The following is a 22,521-nucleotide window of genomic DNA, read 5'->3' as shown; positions in this document are numbered from 1 at the left end:
ACTGTCTGCCTAACCAGCAAGCTCCCGCCAGGGACCGGGAGCCCACCAGCAAACGCTGCACAGAAGCAAGGGGGAAGCCCCAGGGTCCTGATCCCCGCCACTGGCACTGCCCCGTGTCCCACCTGTCAGTCCAAGGACGCTCCCCATCCGAAGCAGCCCTGGGTAGCTGCTTCAGTGCTCACTTATGGCCAGAGTCTGGGCTTTGCCCATCCAGGGACCATTCTGTTACCCTGCCACATCTGCCCTCCTGCAACACCACCATCACCTGGCCTGGCCCTCGACCCACCCGTGCCCCTCCAGCAGCTATGCACCACGCATCTCCTCCATGTCCTCAACCAGGCTGCAGTCACCCAAGGCAGCTCCCCAGCCTCAGCCTGTAAGATCACTGGTCAAGCAGGAACGGGGATTAGAAGCTAGCAAGTTTTTCTTTTGCTACTGATGTCTGCCTCCATCTCCCCTGCGAGCCCTGGGAGAGGAAATGGGGAGCAACAAGGTCCTGGTCCAGGGGGCTCTCAATCCTCAAAATGGATTTTACCTGTCTCTGAAAGCTGCCTCCATCTCTCACCCCCCATTGCTTTCTCCCTAGGGAAATCAGTCTAAAAGGGGCTAATGGAACAATGTCCCTCTCTCTCCCCCCTCTCATTTTCTCTTTTTTTTTTTTATTAGCATTTGTGGAATTTATTCCCAAACTCTCCTAATCTTTCGTACACAACCATTTGATTTGCATAACCCAGCCCCCTCTCATAAAAACTGGCTGCTAGTTTAATTAAAAAATGTAAATTTGCTGTCATCTCGGGGCCTGGTGAATTAGGACGACATCGGCATTTTTTATTGCTGAAGACGTCCAAATTGATCCAGTCCGCATTGAACCAGAGGGGAGGAGACGGTGCCGTGTGGGACTTTTGGCGGTAGGTTCTGCCCCTCCCCTGCTTCCAGCCAAGCCTCCTCTGCCCCCTCTGCGTTGCAAAGTGCAGCTGAGGACGAGGACATTGGTTCTCCCAAACCCCAGCTGGATCGGCCAGCGCAGCCTCTGCAATGTCAGCGCTTCTGGGAGCTGAGCCCTGGGTGGCACCTGAGCTCTCCAAACCCTGGGAACGGCCGTGTCTTCAAACCCTGGGAGGGAGGGAAGGAGCCCAGGTGGAGGTTGGACATGCAGCACAGCAATGCTTGTCTTCACCTCCCACAAGACTCTGCATTAATTTCCACATACTTTCAATCAACTTTTCAGAGGGAAACCTAAACTGTACGTTACACAGCAGCCTAGGGGTATGATCTGATGTCAGAGGGAGAGTCAAAGTGGCCACAAAGGCTCTTGCTGTGAAGGCAGCCAAGCGCTCTGGCAGCACAAGAAGTGGGACAGACAAGGCAAAAGCCCTGAAATAAATTCCAAGATCAGATAGGCCTTTCCCATAGTGGCACGGAGGACTCGGAGTGGAAGCATAAATAGTCCAGGAAAACAGAAAGAGAAACCCATGATACGGAAGCTACATATTAAATATTTGATCCCTTCCAGCTGAGGTATCTGTATCATTCAGAGCCTGTTTTAGTACAAGTTGCCCCTCCCTTTCTTGGGCACTGTGTTTCACAGCGGAAGATGCAGTACCTGCACGCATTAGCGGACCCCACTCATTGGTAGCAGACCTGGTTTGGAAGGAATAGGACCCAGCAGCCAGGGTGCAGGCAGGGAAACAGAAGTTTATTATCTCAGGGATCAGTTTTCCGGTCTTTCTGTGAGTTATCGCTCTATAGCACCAAACCAGTAGAAACACTCCTACACACTTCAAGTGGCTTTGAAGCACCTTCTTCAAGTAATAGCTGGGCCCTGCTTACCACCATGATGAGAAGGTTAATCCCTGCCTGGGTAAACCCTTCTCTCAAGGAAGGGTCTTCACTAGGTAGACTTAAGCACTTGAATGCTTTCCACCCAACAAGCATCTCACAGGACTACTGGAATGCGGCCTCAACACCCAAACAAACTGCTTGTGAACCTTCTGCAGATCATGAGCTCAGCACAGGAATACCAACCTTGACCGAGCCAACGTCTCTCCAAAAATCTGCGCTGCCAAAAATAATTTTAAGTTTTATTTTTTTTTAAAACAGAAGAGTTGGCACCAGCCCAGAGGTGATGTTCCTATCCACTGGGTGTTTCAAACAACAGTGATGTGACAGAACAAAGACACAAAACGGCTCTTTGAGTGGAAAATTAGGTGTTTCTCCACCCGCTTACCATAGGTTTCTCAGTCTCCATTCTGAGATCAGTTCCTGCAATCTCATACCAGGGATAATTAGGCTGGGGAACAGTTTCCCAAAGGAAGTGACAGGTGCCCAGTCACTCAAGATATTTACAACCAGACTTACAGAAAGTCACATGTAGGGAACATAGAATCATAGAACATCTTGCCACGATCCTGGGCACATGGACTCAGTCCATGAATTCTTTCCAGCCCTTTACCACTTCTGGCCCTAGAAGGTCCATGCAAGGATTGACTGGGCTGAGAAAGCCCTCCACAAGAGCAGACTGTCAGACCCCACATGCTGAGTCCCTCTGGGAAAGAAACCCCTCTGGACTTGCCTCTGCCAGCTGGCAGCTCGTGTGAGCAGCCCTCAGGGCACTGCCTCGGGGGAGCCACAGCCATGGGGCTTGGAGAGCATTCAAGAGGCAGCGACTGCGGGAGATAAGCTGGCCCGAGTAGATAAGGGTTAGAGGTGGTGATTATGGGGCAGGTCTTTGCCCCAAGATCATGACAAGACGGGTTCACCCACACACAGACCGTAATGCTGACTTAAACAGATCTCCCAGATCCTCATTTCCATGGCTCACTGCAGGCCCAGGTTCCCATACGGCGCCCCAAAGCCCACGCACTACCTGGGTGCAGTGGCAGGAAGGCCGAGCGCTCACAGCACTCCCAAGAAGAGGGAAGGTCCCTTTATGGGGGACCAGGGCCAGCTCTACCGTCCCTTTTTGGGGGAGCCGGGCTGGGGGGCCGGGCATGGGGGCCCCCGGGCAGCGCCAGGCTCAGCCGGCAGGGGGCACTGCTCCCCGGGAGGGCACGGCCGCCCCGGGCCAAGCCCCGCCGGCAGCATCCAGGCAGCTGCCTGCAGATCCCATCTCCGCACTGCCACGGCTCCTGGAGATGGAGATCAGGGCTAGCTAAATCACTGTTTACTACTCTTTAAAGCATTTGCCCTCCTGCAGTTTCACCACATCCTTAACTCCTGGGCTGCCCACGCAGCCTCCCAGCTCCTTGATCTAGAAGGGAGGCAGCCACACGCCCACGGCTGGACCCAACCAAAGCCAGCGTGTCACAGTCACGGGTGGAAGCAGCTCCTGAGCCGCTTGGTTCCTGATATCAATGATAGAAATAAATAAATAAATGAAATAAACGATGACAAAATTATCCTCTCAATCACAACATCAGAGTACATAGTTCAGGCCCAGTCAATCATCAACCAGTTTATTACCATCTTACTCCTTATTAAAAAAAGCAACACACACACACACGTACACATACACTCCAGCAGTAATTACCCAGACCACAGCGCATCGCCAGTGCAGGCCTGTTTGGCCCATCGCTGCCATTTAGTTTTTTAATGGGAGAGCATGGTTTACACCATTCTGGAGGAGCAGATACGGCTGTGTTAGCAGGTATGGGTCCACAGTGGTGGGACTGGGTCCCAAAGAGGGAGGTAATGTGGCCCTAGGGATCCCTACCACGCTCTGAATCTGCCCACTTTGTGAAATCCACAGGAGACCCTGCCCCAGGCTGGCCAAGGGCTGGCACACTGAGCCCTGAGGAGCCCGGCTGCCATCGGGGCCAGCCTGACGGAGCCCTGGCCACCACCCCACCCAGCTGAGCCCACGCACCCGCCCAGCCCACCACCAGGCCAGGCCCTGTTCCCCGTCCTGATACCTGACCAAAAACCATGGACGCACCACGAAAAGCTACAACCAAAAACACGCCCGGCCCCAGTACCGTGGCCTGTAATCTAAAACCATAACATTGCCCCAGCCTGGCCACCTTCCTCCTCCCAGCCAGATGTGAAGGGGTGGGGGAGGTCTCTTACACCTCACATGGAAGGACAAAAACAAACCCATCCCAGATATGCCCAGGTTGAAAAAAAGAAAAAATACTCATTAAATGTAATAAGCAGCCTCTTCATCTGACACTGCCTTGTCCCAAATAAATTAAATTCCTTTTCATTTAGACAGCACAGGAACCTGACAAGCAACCTTTACCAACGAGACGCCAGAGCTCAGAAGGGGAAAGAAATGAAAGAGAAAACAGCCCACACAACTCACAACAAATATAAACGCAGCATCATTTCAAAACCCCCGTAAACTTCCCCTCCGCATCCTCCCCGGCCGCCCGCGCCGTGCCCCGCCGCCCCGGCCCGGCCCGCGGGGGCCGCCGCGCTGCGGAAAGGACCCTGCGGAGCGGAGCCCCCGGCTCACCTCGCCGCCCGCCCCCGCCGGGCAGGGGGAGCGGGGCCGGAGCGGCGGCGGCAGCCAACTTCCGTAAAACAAGTGAAAGAAAAGTGAAAGAGGCTGCGAGCCCCCGGCAGCACCTGGTGCCGCCCCCGCACCCCGCTCGGCCCGGCCGCCCCTCGCACCGCCCCGCACCGCGATCCCGCCGCGGCGCCGGTAAAAGTTTCGGCGGCGGCCCCGGCCCGGCACCGGCGGAACTGCCCGCAGCGCCCAGCCCCGCGGCGGCGGAGGGGCGAGACGCGCGGCGGGGGCCGCCGGGCTGGGGAGCTGCGCACCGCACCGCCGGCGCGGGGGGCCCGGCACCGGCGGCCGCAGCGAGCGGGGGCTGCGCCGGGCGGCGGGCGGGGGACCGGGGGGCAGGAAAAGGACAATTGTGCTGTACTTACCATAGTCGGAGAGACGAAAGCCGAATTCACTTAAATAATCAACTTTCATAATACTTAATTAATACCTAATTGCAGCTGATTGCTCCCGAATAACAAGTTGTTTAAAGCACTGATGTCATTGCCGTGCCGGTCCTCCCCGAGTCACTTTGGCAGCGGGGCCGGGGGCGGGCGCCGGGCGCCGCGGGGGGCGGTGACTGGCAGCCGGCGGACACGCCCCCGTGCCGGGCCCGCCGCCGGGGGCAGGTGCGGGGCCGGGGCCGCAGGGGGCCGGCCGGGGGGCGGCGGGCTCACCTGGGGCGGCCCCGGCCCCGGCACGGCCCCCGCAGCCAGCGGCGGCCCCCGCACGGCACGGCGCGGGGAGCCCGCACCCGGGGCGCGCTAGCAGCGCAGGGCCGCCCGCCGGGACCGGCCCGGCCGCGGTGCCCGCTGCCATCGGCCGCCGCCTGCCCCGCGGGAGCGGCGCGGCTCTGCGGGCGGCGGGGAGCGCGGCGGGAGCCGCCGGCGCGGGGCGAAGCGCGGGGCCCGGGCGCGGCAGGACCCGCAGCCCTGGGGCAGGGGCGGGGGCGGCGGCAGCGTGCGGGCTCGGCCGCGCGGTGCGGGGCACGGCACGGAGGGGCGGGCGCCCAGGGGCACGGCGGCGGTGGCGGCACGGCCGCCGGTGTCACAAGGCTGCCCGTTGCAGCAGCTTGCCCAATGCCCCGCAGGAAGCCCGCACCGCCCCGCCGCGGGAGCGCCTGGCCCACAGGAGGGGTGGTTTTTCTTTTGCAGCGAATTTCCTCATTTTTTGTTGCTTTATTTTTCTAAGTAGCAAAGAATGCGAGGGAGGTTCTAAGAGGCGTGTTGGGTAAACACAGATATAAGCCTCTTTCTTTAAAACAAACGAACAGATTATTTACCTGATTAAATAGGTATTTTGAGCAGGTTGTAGGCTGTTTTTGTGAACACACCACCTTTGGCTCCGTGGATTTTGGCAGAGTGAGGCTCCTCACCGGGGCTGGGGAGCAGTACATGAACTCACCAACTCTTAAATCCTTTTTATAAGCAGAACTTAATGTGCTTGACAAAGGAGGCCAGCATCATTACCCCACTGCACGGATGGGGAAACTGAGGCACTAGCAAGGGAAGTGACTCGCCGAAAGTGGCTGGACAGGTTGGTCACGGGGCTGGAAGAAGCCCAGGTCTGCTTGGCTCTGTGCACCTGGACACGCTGCACCCCGAGAGTGTCCTGAGCCCAGAGACCCAGCGCTGCAACCGCAACTCATCTTCTTGGCAAGCACTGCATTTGCATGTGTCAAAACGTACAGGCAGCACACCAGGCCAGAGGGCAGGGAGAAGGAAGAGGAGGGGGGAGTCGTTTGTGAAACCCACAAGTGTTCTGGCTTCTCCAGGAAAAAATCTAAACAAAGTCTAGTGAAACGCAGGCATCCAGGGACCCTCCGAGCCAGGAAGCTGAGTGGGGACGGCAGTGTCAGGCAGGAGACAAGTGTGCCCTGCCTAGTGGGCTGCCCAGCCAAGCAGCGCTCCTTGCATGCAGCTCACCTTCCCACCTGGAACAGTCATGCTACTGCTTTAAGGGAGATGGGCAAAACATCATCAGCATTGCCCCGACCTCCCCTCTGGGTTTCTAACCCTGCCGTAGGCACCAACCAACACCATCAGCCACTGCTGCCTTTAAAATCCTGCCTGTCTGCGTTTCACTGGCCCCAAGACAGACACCAGCCCAGCCAGCGTTACCCACGATCCTCATCAGAGCCTGCCCTGGTCCTTAAGTCCGTGTCAGACGCTACAGCACCTGCCAGGGAATATCCTACCCTGGGAAGCAATGAACAGTGCCAGAAACGTTTGTGCTGCTTCACCCTGGGTTTGTAATAGTTCAGTTTGGACCCAATGCTTTCCTCCAGGTGTGAGGTTGCTGACAGGTCCCGTAAGTTCACTGCACCTTGTGTCACCCAGATTTCTCCATTTTCACTTCTCCTATGGACTTAATATTTAACCAGCGGGAGTTCTGCTCACTGCCACTGTTCCCTAAGAGGGCGGCTCCAGCTGTATCCCCAACTCCTTATGAGGGGGAACACGCACTGTAACACGGATGTGTCACAGCACATACAGAGCCACACAGACCCTCTAAAGATACCTGTTCTTCCACATGCACTGAGCTGAGCACGTTCACACATCAGTATACAAATGCTCCCCACCCCTCCCATCCCAGCACGCACACACAGCATGCATATGCACTCCGACACAGAAAATTATACTCTGTGCTCACTTAGATTCAAATACACACATATCCATACAGCGTGACACACATGAACCCCCCCCCCAACCTAAACACACCCGGAGGATCCCCTCCGCAGACTTCCCACTGTCCCTCCCACTCCTCCTTGCAGTAACAACTTGCCAAGGTGTTTTTTCAGGTGAAGTCCACGCCCTGCAGCTGACGCAACGGCAAGGCCTGATTTCCTATCTCAGCGATCTCCAGTCACAGGATCGGGTTTTATTTCCCCATACTCCCTCCTTTGCCTCTTACCCAAGGAAAGTTTTTTTCTTTCCTCTCTCAGAGGCTGTGGAGCTTTCTCCTCCCTTGGGGACCTCTGTGCCCCCTGTTTGGGCAGCATCCCCCCTTTTTCCCCCATCCCTCCAACGTATGGATGCTCTCTGAGGAAAGGCTGCCTCTGACCATGCCCTGGCAAGAAGCAGCTCCCAGACCTGCCCCACGCCCAGACCCCAGGAGCACTCGAGGGAAGGCAGCACTCCTCATCCTTCTCTGGACCGTGCCACTGTGCCACGGCAAGAGCTGCCCTGTCCACTCCAGCCACGGCTGCCCTTTCGTGGCAGGTGAAGAGATCTCTCCTTGACCATTCCTACCCTCCCAGGGGCATTGGGAGCTCTCGGTAATTAATGTTTGCCAGGTGCTCAGAGATCCTCAGATGAAAAGTGCAATGGGAGGGGGAAGGATGATTAATTTATTATTATTATTACAGTTTAATGCTTTCCCCGCAGACAGTGTGCCAGGGCTGAGCATGGGGTGAGTCACGCTGATATGTGGGACATCCCCCTTTCTGTGTCTCTTCTACCTTTGTTTTTCATGCTGAGCCCATTTTCTTGGCAGTTTCCCCCTCCTTTGCTGGAGCTGACCCCGGGGCCTGGGGCCGTGCTCTGGATTCATGTGGGCTCAGGGCGCTGGCTCTCAGATTGCAGGTTGGAGATCTGGCAGCGCCGTGCTCCTCCTCCTGCTCCTGCTTGGGGAGTCTATTAGGCAAATGATCTTGCCCTATTTCTGTAATTTTGTTTGATTTCTGTTTCGTCAAGGGAGGCGCCCAGAGGCCTCAGGGCCTGGGCGGCAGGAGCAGACAATCCGTGCTTTCTTTCCCTTTCCTTCTCTTTCTCTCCTTCCTTCTCAATTCAGTTTCAATCACATTATTGGCACATGGCGCCCAGAAAGCATTGCCAAAGCGGTTGTGCAGAGTCTCAGTGTGCTGGGTGGGGCTCTGCCAGGATCGCTTCTGCCATTTACTATTCCTTGGCGTTACTCAGTTTGACACCAGCTCCCCACCATGTGGCTGCTGCTCTTCCAGGCACTCCACAGCTTCCAGCATCTGCTGGAAGCCAAATGCTGCTCATCTCTTGACCACTGCCCAGAGGGAATGACTGTACCAGGAATGGGCCATACAGCAAGGAACGTACACTGTGCGTCCTTGTGCTCCACAGGGGCCCAGAAGACTTAGGGGGAAGGAGTGGCAGGGGTTTGAATGCACTAACAATTAGTTACAATTTACTACAGCTATTAAAAGTGCAGCCTGGGGATTTCAAGGCGAGGAGGCAAGGGGATAGTCCTACCCAGGCATTGCATCCAACAGGGAAGGTACCTGGCACTGAAGAGCTGGCGCTCTGCGTGCAAAACCAGCAAATGCCACCCTGTGCCAGCCCGGAGCTGCCCAGAGAAGCCTCTGAATCCCAGAGCGGCACACCAGGCACTGCGATGGCCTCCGGACGCACCAGGAAGTGGCTGCTCAAGGGCAGGTCCCAGGCTGGGCAAGACCCATTCCTGCAGATCATGGGGCAAGCACAAAACAAAAAAGTGATTTCTGTCTGGCAGAGCTGCAAGCCAGCTTGTGCTCCTGCATGGACACGCTTGGATGCAAACAAAAACACGAGCACATGCCATGTGCACACACACATGGTCACACGTAAGTGTACAAACACGAGAGGTTCTGTGTACGGCTGCTGCAGCACACTGGTGTGATGCCCACCTGGGCACCCAGGAACAGAGCTGGACTGTCACAGATGTTTTAGCAGAGACTGTCCTGCTCTGGACATATGTGGAAGGCCTGATGCCATGGAGACGGCAGGTGGCTCTGGGTCGAGAGGAGCTGCTACCCTACTTAGCCCCCAGGGTAATTACTCGCCCTCCCAGCAACTGTCTCCTCAAATGGTCTGGGTCACACCAACAGACGGGAAAGGCTTTCAGCATGCAGCCCAGCAAGCAAGAGAGATGGGGCAGGCAGAGAGGCAGGATGGGTTTTACAGGACTCTGACGCTGTGGAGTAGAGATGGCCTCCATAAATTCACTGTGGGTTTGACCCAGCTTGGGCAGGAGTGAGAGGCAGAAATGAGGGAAGGCAGAGGGAGCCTGGCACGTTATCCTCTCTCCTATAACTGCCCCATCACAGAGGCTGTGTCAGCCCTGCTTCTGCGGGGGGCACTGAGGTGGCTACAGAGGGGTGCTGGGGACTGTCCCTGATGGAGCAGCTGAGACAGACACTCAGTCGTTAGGACTGACAGCAGAGAAGTGAGGGGAGATGATGGAGGAGGTAAGAAATGGGCAGCGAGAGCAGAGAGAGGACACTATGAACTGCACACGGTGGGGACTGACTGTAACCCCTCCTCTGGGATGTGACAGCAGCATCCCCACCACAGCAACAGGGAGGGAAAGCAAAGTGTCCCCCTGTGCATGAGACACAGTGATGAGCACTTGCAGAGAGATGCCCATGATGCAGCACGCGTGCATCCGCATGCGCTGGCCCTGCTTGTGCAACCAGGCTGCCTGAGCATCGTCGGTGCTGACACAGGGGATATGCAAGCACGCACGCAAGTGACTCTGAGCAAGCCCGGGTCTCACCAAACGCTGCGCGTGCACACACGCCGGCACAGCACCAACAGGGACACATGTGCCTGTGCACAAGGGCATGTGTGCAGTGAAGTGGCACACGGACACCACCGTGAAGAGGCAGCAAAGACCCCAGAGAAAGCGTGGCTGTGGCCTCTTGGGAGCCCTGGCAGTGGGCCGGAGCGGGTGTGGGGAGCAGCGGCGGGCGGTAAGTGTGAGGCAGACGCAGCGATTGCATTACTGAAGGAGCCCAGGCTGGCAGTGCCGAGCTATCGTCCCTGTAATCCTGTTAGCCAGCAATCTCCATTCCGAAAGAGCTTCATTTCTTTGTGAATATTTGTAAACTAGATATCTAATGGAAAATTATAGGAAAATTATAGTGAAATTCATGACGAAGAAATCCGATTAGCCCTAATTCAATTATGCCATCTTAGCCCACACAGCACATTTCCCATTTTTTTCCCATAAATACCAATGCCAGGGGTCCGGGTAATCAAATAAAATTGAAAATCATCTTCCCATTAAATTCAATTAGCTGCAATTTCTAAAGCCTATCAGAGATTTTAATTACTAAATTATAAAATTCTCCAATGCTAAATTGAAACTAAAAAAATTGCACATCCTTGTATTTCAGAAGAAAAAAACCTAGCAGAAACCTTGAAAAATACCCTTCTCCTCCCATCAGCACCCACGTGAGCACGGGTCTGGGCAGGCTTAACCAGAGAAATGATTGTGGAGGGACATGAACCAGGCCTAGGGAAGAAGGTGGCTACCTCTGAGGGAAAGAGCTCAGACATCAGCTGAGATTAAAACCTAAAATCCAGCCCTAATTACAACTCAGTTGGGTTGAAAGAGGAAAGGGAAGAGGCTAGTAATCTCAGCAGCATCTCTGCTCCCTTTTTCTCACATGAGCTCCTCAGTTCTGGCTGGTTCTTGGCACCTCTGCGCTGCTCCACCAGTGACTAGTGACAAGCCACTGCACTCCTGTAGCCAGTGTAACAGCCGAGACTCTCGAGGAGCTGAAACGAGTTTTGCCTGCAAATGGGCTCGGTGAGGCAGTCCCTCGAGTCTCTGTGCGCCAAACCCAGGGCAGGAGAGCTGGTGATGCCCAGAGGGAAGCAGGAGGGCAGATGCTAGCTTTGTGCTTCTGATAAAGCTTCTTGAATAATAGCCATGCAAGCCCGGTCCTGACACTGAATTAAGGGAAGCTGGAGCCCTCAGCAAACTGATTTAGCTTGAAGCACTACTTCAGCAAACACGTGGGATGTTCCAGAGGAGGGGGACGTAATCACCCTTCCCTGATAGCACGGGGAACTCTCTGAGTTCAGAAGCACCAGGCAGGCAAGCCCATCTCTAAACTGTTCTTTATTCAACAACCAAACCAAGCAGGCAAATGGGGAACCAACGAAACCTGTGCCTACAGATGCTCTCTTCCAGCCCTGCTTCTCCAGGGACCAACACGGCACAGCGACGTGTCGAGGGGCAATTAACTCTGTGAACAAGCAGTGGGAGGAGAAGTGAAGCTCAGCTCTTCAGTTACAATACCTGACCCTCCACAAGGCAGTGAGTGAGGATTTTCTGACACTGCTTTTATGCCAGAGAGCACTTTTGCGTGGTACCCTAAAGGGTTTATTCATGCGCTAACATAAACGAAGCCAGTTTCTAACGCATTTCACAGCTTTAACTAGGTGCTCAGGCTGCCCCGAACCAGGCCGATACTCGGTTTAATTTACTGGGCGCCCGAAAGTTGCCAGCAGGGAGTTGCCCGCAAACAGAACAACAACAAAAAAGTTAATGATCTGGGCTTTTTCTTTAATAAATAGGCAAACTGGCTGAGCCGGATTGTTGGCTGGGATTCATCTCCCCTTTATCACCCTGGAGCTTCTGTGACACATTCTCCAAATCATCAGCATTTTGCAATTTGAGGTCGTTACCAAATACTATTTTTTTGCCAAGGAAGGGAGAAAAATAAATTAATAATTAAGAAGCCCAAGCAGGGAGAGGCTGTGGGTTGGATGGCGCTGCCACCTCCGTGGGGATTGCTCAGGCACCTGGCAGCCCGCCCTGTGTGCACCTCGGTCGCCGGCTCACCCTGGAATGTGGTGCTGGCACCCAAGTGCTACTTGATTTTACTATGAATTAATCAAAGCCTCTTCTGCAAACGTCTAACACTAAATCACCACTGGCTGAGCTTCAAATGCAATTCCCCTGTTCCAGGGATTCGGCACAAGAAGATTACCAGCTCCAGGTGAAAAGCTGAAGGGGGTTTCCTCTCTGCACATCTACTGGTACTCCAAGGCATCAGCCTCTCCCAGCTGGAAGGAGAATAGATTTCCTGCAACTCTTCTGCTCACAGCAGGTAACCACACAGACATTCAAGATACGCTGGGATAAATCTGTCTGTGCTGCCTGACTAGACTGTACTTACACCAGAGAGGAATTTGACTTGACTGCGAGCCGATGCAGAAGTAGAAGACTGTATTTGTAGCTTGTGTGTGCCTGCACCCCTATGTTTGCATAGCTGTGGATGCCTCTACACACGTAAGGCCACGCAGAGATGTGAACCTGCGAAATCCTGCTTGGGTACAGCTGCCTACATGTCTGTGCACATGTATGTGCGCAGCCTCATGGCACTGTGTGAGCATGCAGCCACCCGTGTGCACAGGGGCTGCGCAGTCGGATGTTGGCATGGCTGTCCACAGCCAGAGGTACACAGAATTTCTCCGCGGGCATTCTTGCCATGTCTATGTCTGCATGCCTCACTTGTCTCCAAACTTGCAGTATGGGGCACCCTCCTCATCCCAGCCAGCCCCCCAGAAGGCGGTGTGCTGCCGCTGACACTCAGGATGGCAACAGCACATGTCCCCGCACCGCTCCAGAGACACAGCACTGCCCTGAGCCATCGGCGAGTTGTATTCCCCTCTCCACACTTTGCCTGTCTCAGAGCCCTCTCATATTTTCAGTGCTCACTAGACCGTGAATTCACCTTCATACCAGTTACAGGGTTATTTAGCTTCTCCTGACTCCGATAACCACCAAACTTTCACTGGCAGCTCAGCTTTCTCCCAGGAGACATGAAACACTCTCACCTGCCCACGGTGCCCCCACCCATGCACACCCACCTGGAGCACAGGGGACAGATCCCCGAGCAGGATACAGTGCCTAGGGACATTGCTCACCCGCCAGTGACAGTCTCTTATCCCCACCCACATCTACACTGTGAGAAAGAGCAACAGAGCAGAAGAGTTAAAAACCGAATAGAGAGGGTGAAACCGAGGAAAGGGGGACAGAGAGGGAGAGAGAGAGGGGGGAAAAGGGTGATAAAGCAAACCCAGTACAAACAGAGGAGGAAGGACCCCCAAGACAAGACAGGAAGGAGCAGGGGAGGGAGGCAGGAAGAGCGCAGGGATGTACTGTGGTATTTTGCCCCTGCACACCCCACAGAGCAACACTGAGCACTTGACACTAACATATTCTACAGCTCTCCCTCTCCCTGAAATCTCAGGGATCAACCAGGCAGCCTCCGCGCAGCAGCCGGACTAGCTGTGCGTGGGCTGGAACACTGCTGAAGAATGATGAGGACAATCTGCCTGGATGGGAAACATGGGGCTTCCTACCAGGGTGCCCAAAGGCCGTGGGAGTGCAGAAAACCCCAAATGAGAGAGTGAAACCTCCATGCAGGGCCATGCACAAAGGCGGCCAGCAGCCCATCCCTCTTACTGACCCCCCCATCATGAGGAAACCCTCTCTGCTGTCCTTTGCTGGCCCAGTCTCACCTCTGCCACCCACCCTCCCGCTGGTTTGGAGGCATCTTTGCCTGTTTCCCCTGCTGCAGACCTATAAGGCACCTTTTTTCCAGCTCTCCCTTCCACTGCCACAGCACCCGTCTCTTGGCATCATGTCTTTTGCCCAAGGCCTTGCTGCTCACCCCTGGCCACGTGGGCTTCCTCCTTGGTCTCCTGGGCTTTCCCATTCTGACTGAACAGTTCCCAGCTGAAGCAAGTGCTGCAGCGACATTTCACGCTGAAACCAAGCATGTGCTGACAGCGAGTGGCATCCCCAGGAGCTCCTTCCTGGCCCCCAGGGCTGTGCACAGCCAGACACAGCTGATGAGGTGCACAAGCCACTGCACAACTTGTGATGCCTCTTCCCATCCACGCCACCCCCCCGGGGTCTGGCCCAAGCTGTGCCTGCAGCAATTCACCCTTCCTACCCAACCCACTGTGGGTGTCCCCACCTCTTGTCCCCCACAGTCCCCTGGAACAGCTTGGCCCCCTATCCCAGGGGACAAAATCCCCCCATCCTTTGGCCCAGGGATTTCAATCCTCTGCTGCTATAATAAAGAGCTCAAAGTGGGCACTTCGGTATCTTACCACATCTAGGATAAAACTCAGACATGACTCCTCCACTGCACAGGGTGTGCACAGGTGCAGGTCTGCACATATTAAATGGAATAGCATGGATGTGGGAAGGGAACTGGGGGGGGGACAGGGCTGCTCTTGCCCCTGAGGCAGCTGGAGCTATCCTAACACCAGAGACCACAGTACAGAAGGAACTGCAAGTGCCCAAAGGGACGAGAACAGGAGGGACCAAAGCAGTAGCTCTGGCACAAGCTTGTCACAGCCACTTTCCCCTGTCCTCAGGCTTCCTCGGGATGGTTCCTACTGCTGGAGTTTCTGCTGGATTTGCGTGGCTGCCCTGAGAAGGCAGATCTGGGGAAACATGGCAGAGACACCCCCGTTGCCTCACCTGCCCCAGGAACACGCCCCAGCCTCCTGCTTTCCCCATATCGCCATTAAAAAAAAGCTCTGTGCAAACAATAGATCAATAGAGCCCCGCCTCTTCGGAAGGAAAACAAACACCCGGATCACCGCAAATTAGAGAATGTTTCGCTTCACTTCATCCAAACAGGCTGACAATTTTTTTGGGTTGTTGCCACAGCGACAGAATAACACAGCGTTCAGCCTGTTGCAGAACAATCAATTAAGTTAATGCCTCCGAGTGCCTGTTTACTCTTCCATTTAGGAGGTGCTGCTCTTGCTCACTCTCTTTCTCTCCTGCTTGTTTTAAATTTCTCATCCTTTGCTTCCTGCTCCTATTTCTTCTCTATTTTACCTAAAGTCCCTCCCTTCAACTACCTCCTGGCTTGTAAGGAGCCTCCCGCTTTTTGGAAAGATCACCTGGAATAAAGTTTTTTCCTCTGACTCCTGTCATTTATCCTTTCTTCCTGGAAAAACAATGAGAGACTGGGGATTTACCTTCACTTTTCATGATACAGCCCTGTCCCCTCTTCCCGGTGTGCCCAGGAACTTGCAAAGTTTCTAAATGCCAGCTCCAAACATCCCCAGGGCAGAGTGGACCACTTTCTAAAGAGGCAGAAGTAACTCTGCTTTTAACAAGATTATGTGACTCTTGCGCTAAAGACCTATGAAGTGATCAGAAACCCTTCCACTATTGCTATTTTTTACACTATGAGCCATAACCATAAATGAAGACTCATCTTGTGCTAAATGCTGCTTAAAACGGAGAACTATAAAAGGGCCTCCCATGGGTCTAGGTCTCATTCTACAGTCCACGTTGAATGAAACTTCTAAATATGTGCTTAAATGACTTTGACTTCAGCAAAACTCAACCTGGTGCTCAAAGCGTTTTGCTGAAATGTAGCCTAAACTGGGATACTTCAAAGTGTGCACCACTGCCAGCAGATCATGGTAGATCCACCACTGCAGTCCTTTAAAATAAAACGAACACCAAAACACCCCTTGGCTCTGTCCCTGACCGCCAGCCGTTTGTGCCAGGCCTTCAACAGACTTGCATGCTCTTGCCACTGATCTTGTAGGTTTATTTCCTGCTTTGCAGCCAGCGTGAGCGGTGACACTTGGCCGTGTAGCTTCACTGCCTGTCTGCAGCCACTTTCCCATCCTTGCCCAGCGAGCACAGATAACAACCCTGGGTCTCCCCGCAGCCCTCCTGCAGGCTACAAGGCATGCTACAGAGTGCCAAAATCACAGCTCTGCCATCCTGGGCGGGAAATAAGGTACCAGGGAGTGAAAGGATTTATCCAAGGCCAAGCCTGAGATACAATGCAGGCCTTCTGTCTCCTGATCTCTCTGCACCCTGGTGCTGTCCTCCTCATGAGCACAATATTCCTATGCTTTTATCTTTGAAGCCCCAGGAAAAGTGTCCACCTCCCTCACGTCATACACTGAAATTAAAGGCAAAGGCAAGCATGATGTGAAAACATGCAGATTCCATGATATTGTCTCATCCTGCTACTAGCAACAAGTGTCTAAATGTAGAGTGTACATTAATGTAGTATTGGAGAGATGGAACAAAACCGCAGACGGAGCAGATGGGGGAGAGGGGGACTCAAACACAAAGAAAAATTACAGGAGTAAGGTCAAATACGGCATCTCCCCTCTGCTTCCCAAGCTGAATCCTTTTCAAAGAACTCCCTCCTCCCAAGCTAACACTACCGCCCTGCTGGCTGCGGAGCAGCGAGGCCGGGGGCTGTGCAGGCTGCAGGACGGCCGTGCCAGCCAGGCCTTGCTGGGCGCACCCCTTCGCCCCCTCCCCGAGAAGAAGTTATCAGCAGAACCTGTCGGAGCAGGGGCTCGTTGACTGCTCCCTGTCCATTACAGCCCAGATTATAAGCATATTGCACAGAGCTCTCTGCACGGTGCTGGGGAAATCCAATACGCTGAAAGGTTAATGCAATCAATTAGGGTGACAAGGAAGTAGAGTAAAGCCTTCTGAGTAGATGAAAGCGAGAGAGAGATGGAGACAGAGAAAAGCAAAGGGAAGCAGGGGACGGGGGCGGGGGGAGGTGGGAAGGAGCAAAGAAAGGAGTGGGAGGAGGAGGAAGATGGTATACAGGGCTTGTGTTGTAGACCACAGGGCACTGGTGTGGCCAAGGGCACCGTCCTGCCCCAGCATTGACGGGGCAGTGTGATCCACAGGGGCAAGGCAGGCCATGGATCCCCAAGGCAGCAGGCAGACCAGGACTCCCCCTTCTCAGCTCCTCCTGCCCTACCACAGCTGCCCAGGATGTCCTGCTGCCCGCCTGCTCCCTAGCACCGCTCACCTGGGGGAATGGCAGAACTCTCCCTGTGCCTTTGCTGCCCAGCTACCAAGAAGGGATGGAAGCAACTGCCTGTGTTTAGAGTTGCCATGCAAGGCCAAGGATCTCAGCAAGCCATGGGGAAGCACAAGGGGAGGAGAAATAGGGAACAGGAAGGACAGAGAGCTTCCTCTGGCTGTTCATACACTCTGTGCACAAGGAAAGTTGAAGATGAACATGTGGCAGCTCTTTGTAAACCTCCTAGCTAGACACCAGTCATGACCACTGGCCACTGGCCTGTACCTCTCCCCTGGTGTCATAAGGAATTTTTATTTTAGTGTGGCTGTGTGGAAGCTCAGCCCTGCCAGTCTTGGGAGCACGTGTAAAAGGTGAGATCTCCTCTCTCTTTCAGCTTCTCTCCACGTGTGCCAAGCTGGGCTGTCCTGCAAGGCCAGAGGACAAACCCCTGCCAAACCCCAGCTGCCGCAGGTTCGCCTCTGCCTGCAGACAGTCTGATGAGGATGCAGCGGCACTCAGCCCACCAGCACAGCATGGAGATCCCAGTGATCCCAGTGTCATTCTATAACGGGCATCCTGCTGCTCTGTCCTGCAGGGCACAGGCCTTTCCCTGGGGCATCCAGCTCAGGGGAGAGCCCTGTCCTTCCCTCCGTCCCCCGAGGCACTGCAGGCTGGCTCAGCTCCTGCTCTCTGACCCCCCAAGCAGCGCAGTACTTCATTAACCTGGGCTGACAGGTCAGCGAGTGCAGCCCCTTCCTACCACAGCTCCTGCTCACACACAGCTCGGCCTAGGAGAACGTGACACCAGCTCATTAGGACAAATTATTACTCTATAACCCCTGCCGCAATGTCCCTTAATATGCCTATTTAGCAAGAGACAAGTCCTGGTGGGCTCCTCGGCATTAAAACAACCTCACAAATCACCAGAGGCACAAGCACCATGATCCCTGCTTTTGGGGGCGGAGGCCAGGGCAGCTGCACCCCGGTGGGTGCTGGAGGGGTGCAGAGTCCTGTGCTGTTCTGCTGCAGACAAAACAAAACTCTTGGTGCACCAAGGGGGGATATTCTGCAAGCAAGGAGCTGCCATCTGACTGTGGCTCACCGTGCAGCCCAACATGTGCCCAAGTTTCAGTACAATGAGGTGATGTTCCCCAGTTGAAATCCAGTGCAAAAGTATTCTGGGATGCCCATTCAAACCGCTGGGCCTGCTTCACTCTTCCTTATCCCTGCCTGACTGCCCTCCAGCACTACCATCAGCATTCTGTTCCACATGAGACCTACAAGATCCAAATGTATCCCATTTCCCTGTGATGTCTGTGAAGTCAGTGCCTGGCTTCACAAATTTGTCTGCAACACCACCTGTACTTGCTAGCTCCTTTCAGGTTAACCAGCAAAGCCAAAGAGCAAGTTCGGAAGCTGACGCTGTTGGCAGGCATCGTGTGCTGCCTCCCCACAAAAGGCTGCGCTGAATTTTGGGGGATTAAGCCCATTACACATGAAAGCAGTCAGCTTGCACCTTGTGGGGAGAACAGGACTGCAGGCTGCCTGGGGCTAATCCAAGAGATTACAGAACCTCCGCAATTTTGGACACAGTGAGTGAGATATCACAGGGAAGACAGAAACGCGGGCAAATGTCAGAGGAAGGCTGCTACTGAACAGAAACAGGGAGCATGAGGAAAAGGAAAAGGGAGAGGGAAAAGGGAGAAAGAAAACAGTGATTCATATAACAGCACCAAAGGGGAAGGCGGGGGGGGGGGGGGGGGGGGGGTGGAGGGGAGGGGCAGCAGTGCCATACCAGGCAGTGGAAAGTGAGGAAGAAAAGTAATGGAAAGAAGAAAGGGTGCAAAGTGTGTGATGCTGGGCACCGAGAAGGGCAGAACGAGTGCAAATGGACACAGAAATGAGGGACCTGAGAGAAAAAGAGAGGGAGGGTGGGAGGAAAAGGAGGAGAAAAGAGCAAGAATAGCCACGCAGTGAGGAGCACGCGGGCAAGGCAGAGCGCTGTAACCAGGGTTGTGAAGCATGAAAAGGGAAGAATCCGCCTGTTCCTTTCAGCGCTTGGAGCATGGCACTCGGTGGTGACCTACACTGTGCCCGGCTGTGATCACGTTTTCAGGGCCACTGCCTGCCGATCCCAAACAATGATGGGGAGCCTTTGAAGTCAGAGAAAGAAGCCGCAATGTGAACTGGGGACTTTCTTTTTTTTTTCTTTTTTTTCCCCCCATTTTTTTAAGGGCCAGTGGAAGGAGGGAGGAAAAGGAAGGGCTGAAGTGGTGGGGGGAAGGTTGGAGGAGAGGTTGCAAGGACAAAACAGAGAGTTGCTCTCGGTGGGGTGCCCCGAAATGAGAGAGACAAAAAGAAAACAAACAGTTTATGAGTAGGGCACATGCTGCCTGTGTCTGCATGCCCTGCGCTGCTGGCCCCCTGTGCTCCCAGGGAGGCTTCTGTTCCCCAGCAATGATGGATGGACGCATAGGGCCATTCAGGCCTGCCATGTTACAGCAGCGGTATTTACATAACACTGGCCTTCCACCGGTCACCTCTGACACTGCCCAGCCCGGCTTGGGGCCCCCTCCCACCCCAGCCAGCCTGGGCCCCTCTGATACCACTCGGACTCAAGCCCATGAGCTCCCTGACGCTGGGCTCAGGGGTCCCCACTACTGCAGGGATGCTCTGAGCACAGGCACACCGCAGTGAGTGCTCCCAGCACCTCTGAGGGGATGTCTCACTGAGCAGAGCACCCCCTCCCCTCCCCACCACCACTGCCACTCCTGCCCTGGCCTGGTCTCAGATTTGCCTTGGTGCCTGGGGAGGGCAAGGAGCAAAGGGAGAAGTGAGACTTGGCGGCACTGCAGAGGGTACAGTGCAGAGACGGAAGAGAGTGGGAGCTCTTTGGGTGATACATAAGGGAGCCCTGTGGTCCCCCTGGGGCCACGAGGAAGAGGCAAGGGCAGCAGGAACTGCCTTGGTGTGGCACGGACTTCTCCATAACCATCACCTGAGGTGACATAGGGACCTTCTTACCCAGCACATGGAGACAAGGCTTTTAAGAGAGGCAGTAATTTTTCATTTCCTTGGGCTCTAGGCCTCTAACTCTTATCGGGCATGGACTAAGTGACCGTCCAGATCTAGGAGGCTGTGAAGATGGCGGGTTTTTTGCAGTAACATAGACCATGAGGGTCTAGGTAAAAGGAAAATCCAGATAAGTCAGGATTCTGCTGGAGACACAGAGCTGCTTCCACCCTACCTGCATGGTGCTAGCAGCAGCCTGAATAGCTAAAAATGTGCCAGAGGAGGAAAGCATGTACATCACCATCTTAAATTACATGAACTGAGCTCAGCAAAACTTCACAGTAGATGGAGACTGCATCCTATTCAGTGAAAGAACCTTATTGATCTCCCACTAGCCCACATGGATGAAGACAAAGCAGTACTCTCCTTGTTAAAGCCCTTACACTATTTTTTATCTGTAAAGACAGAGGCAGTAGAGAAGGTATACAAGAAAACCCACAGTGACAAAACCAGTTGCCCAGAACAACTAGTGTACAAAGACAAAGACAGGATTAGGACACACATAGGCCATGTCTGCATTAGACCTTCTTCTGTTTTCACCTCTATAACAGTCCAAACCCCGAAGTTCTAGTGCAGACACAGCCACAGTGAGCAGGCCATAAAGGGTGAGAGACACGCAGAGGAAAAGAGAACCCAGGAGGGTGTAGTGACATACCCATTGCAGTCTGAAGTCTCTCCTACCTTTCGGAGATTTCAAGACCAGGTTTCTTGCCTCGTTTTTAGCTCTAAATTCACTTCATACTGGAAGGAAAAGAGAAAGGATCCAGTTAATACACAGGGCACACCTGACCACGAGCCAAGGCACAGACACTCACAAAAGCTGGGTGAGAACCCAGCTGCATGGGACATTCAGACTTCACACGGGAACAAAGTGCCTTCCTGCTCCTGGCTGCACCACGCCGTGCCATGCACACCACAAGACACAGTGCTTCACTGTGCACAAGACTCCTAACACGGGCTGGGAATAATTTAGCATAGAGAGAGCAGCTGTTACTGGCCTGAACCCTGCCTCCCAGGTACCACAGATAGCCCTCATGCTGGTCTGTACCATACTTTGCCCACACATCCAAGATGCCTTCTTCTCCACGCTAAATTTTTCCCTTTCCAATCTTCCCATTTCCTCTGCTGGCCCTCTCTCCCAGAGGTTCACCAGTGGGCTAACGCTGAGACCTCCCTTGCACAGCAACGGGGCACAAGGTGATGTGGTGCCACACTGGGTCCCAAGGCACTGAACCCCTTTATCCAGTCAACTATGTGTCTTCCTTCCTGGAGAATGCAGAACAAGGAGGAAAGAGAAAAGGGACCAGGAAAAAAAGTCACAGCAAAACACACGAAAAGTGAATTGAATTATTTAAAACCATATGTTCCAAAAATGTGACAGAGCATAAAAGCCGTGCTGTGAGACTTCTGGAGGGGGTGATCCTGCAGAGGCAGGGTGGGAGGAGAGCTCACAGGAGGGGGAGGACTGCTCCACAGCCAGCCAGCCAGCCAGCCAGGGACTTCCCTCTCCTGGAGCTGGAAGGTGGCTGGAAGCACAGGGTGATTTCGTGCACAATGGCAAGAGTGCTTGGCCCATTCCTGCAGTCTCGGTTTTGCCACCCTGCCGAAACAGCCATCACAACTGCCTGAGATACGGCAGCAAAATGAAAAACTGGCCCGAGGTCACACACAGTGAGCCCTGCTTGAATCCAGGAGCCCCAACCATCTGTATCAAGCGCTGGCTCACAGCATGCCTCCCTCTCCAGGCTGCAGCAGTGTGTGCTGCGACTCCGACTCAGCCACTTGTAGGGGTTCAGCTTTAGCCCCTCAGAGAGCAAAAGTGAGAGGGACTTGGCTCTGGGGACTCTGTGCTGCCACTGTGGTTTGCCCCTGTGTTGTGGGGCCCTGGTGCACCATATGTGTGGATGGCCTCCTCCCATCACTCACACTCCACCACTGCCTGCATGCTGCGCCAAAGATAGATGCCTGGTGTTGGCTGGGACCCAGAGTGGGAAGGAGCTGGTGAGATATCCCAGATGGATGGATGGACACGGGGCACAGGGAGCCCCTCGGGTGAGGAAGACGCATAACCAGCCTGGCTCCTTCCTTTCACACTCAAATTCTGGTGCTAACAAGGCTGAGGGCATGACTGGAGTAACAGCTCCCCCACTTGAGGTCCCTTCTCCCACCCTGGCACCCTCTGTCCTTCTGGCACTCTCATCCTCTCTCCCACCTTTTTCTTCCCTTTGTTCTCCCTTTCTTCCTTGCTCTTTCCATCGCTTTCTCTGCCATTCTGTCACGCTCTTTTTTTCTCTCCTTCCCTTTTGTTCTCTCCCCCTTTCCTGAGCTCTCTGCCTGTAACTCTCTCTGCCTTCCTGGCTTCACTCCCTCGCCCCTGTGCACAGTCAATTCT

General features: G+C 54.4%; 1 protein-coding gene across 7 annotated transcripts in view; it reads right to left on the bottom strand.

Annotated features, from left to right (window-relative positions):
• Positions 1 to 22,521, bottom strand: part of CASZ1 (castor zinc finger 1) — a 208,169-nt gene that overhangs the window by 90,191 nt on the left and 95,457 nt on the right. For 4 of the 7 annotated variants that reach the window (XM_037378581.1, XM_037378586.1, XM_037378582.1 and 1 more), the window contains exon 1: positions 4,873 to 5,005. In XM_037378581.1, coding sequence (XP_037234478.1) covers positions 4,873 to 4,921 — 49 coding nt within the window. In that variant the 5' untranslated portion in view covers positions 4,922 to 5,005. Of the gene's footprint in view, positions 1 to 4,872; positions 5,006 to 20,784; positions 20,871 to 22,521 lie in introns of those variants that run through there. The other 3 variants (XM_037378585.1, XM_037378583.1, XM_037378584.1) reach the window with 3 other exon arrangements.

This window comes from Falco rusticolus, chromosome 3 (genome assembly GCF_015220075.1).
Source record: "Falco rusticolus isolate bFalRus1 chromosome 3, bFalRus1.pri, whole genome shotgun sequence".
Taxonomy (NCBI): Eukaryota; Metazoa; Chordata; class Aves; order Falconiformes; family Falconidae; genus Falco; species Falco rusticolus.
The sequence above is the reverse complement of the archived record's forward strand: the minus strand, read 5'-3'. Positions and strand labels throughout refer to the sequence as shown.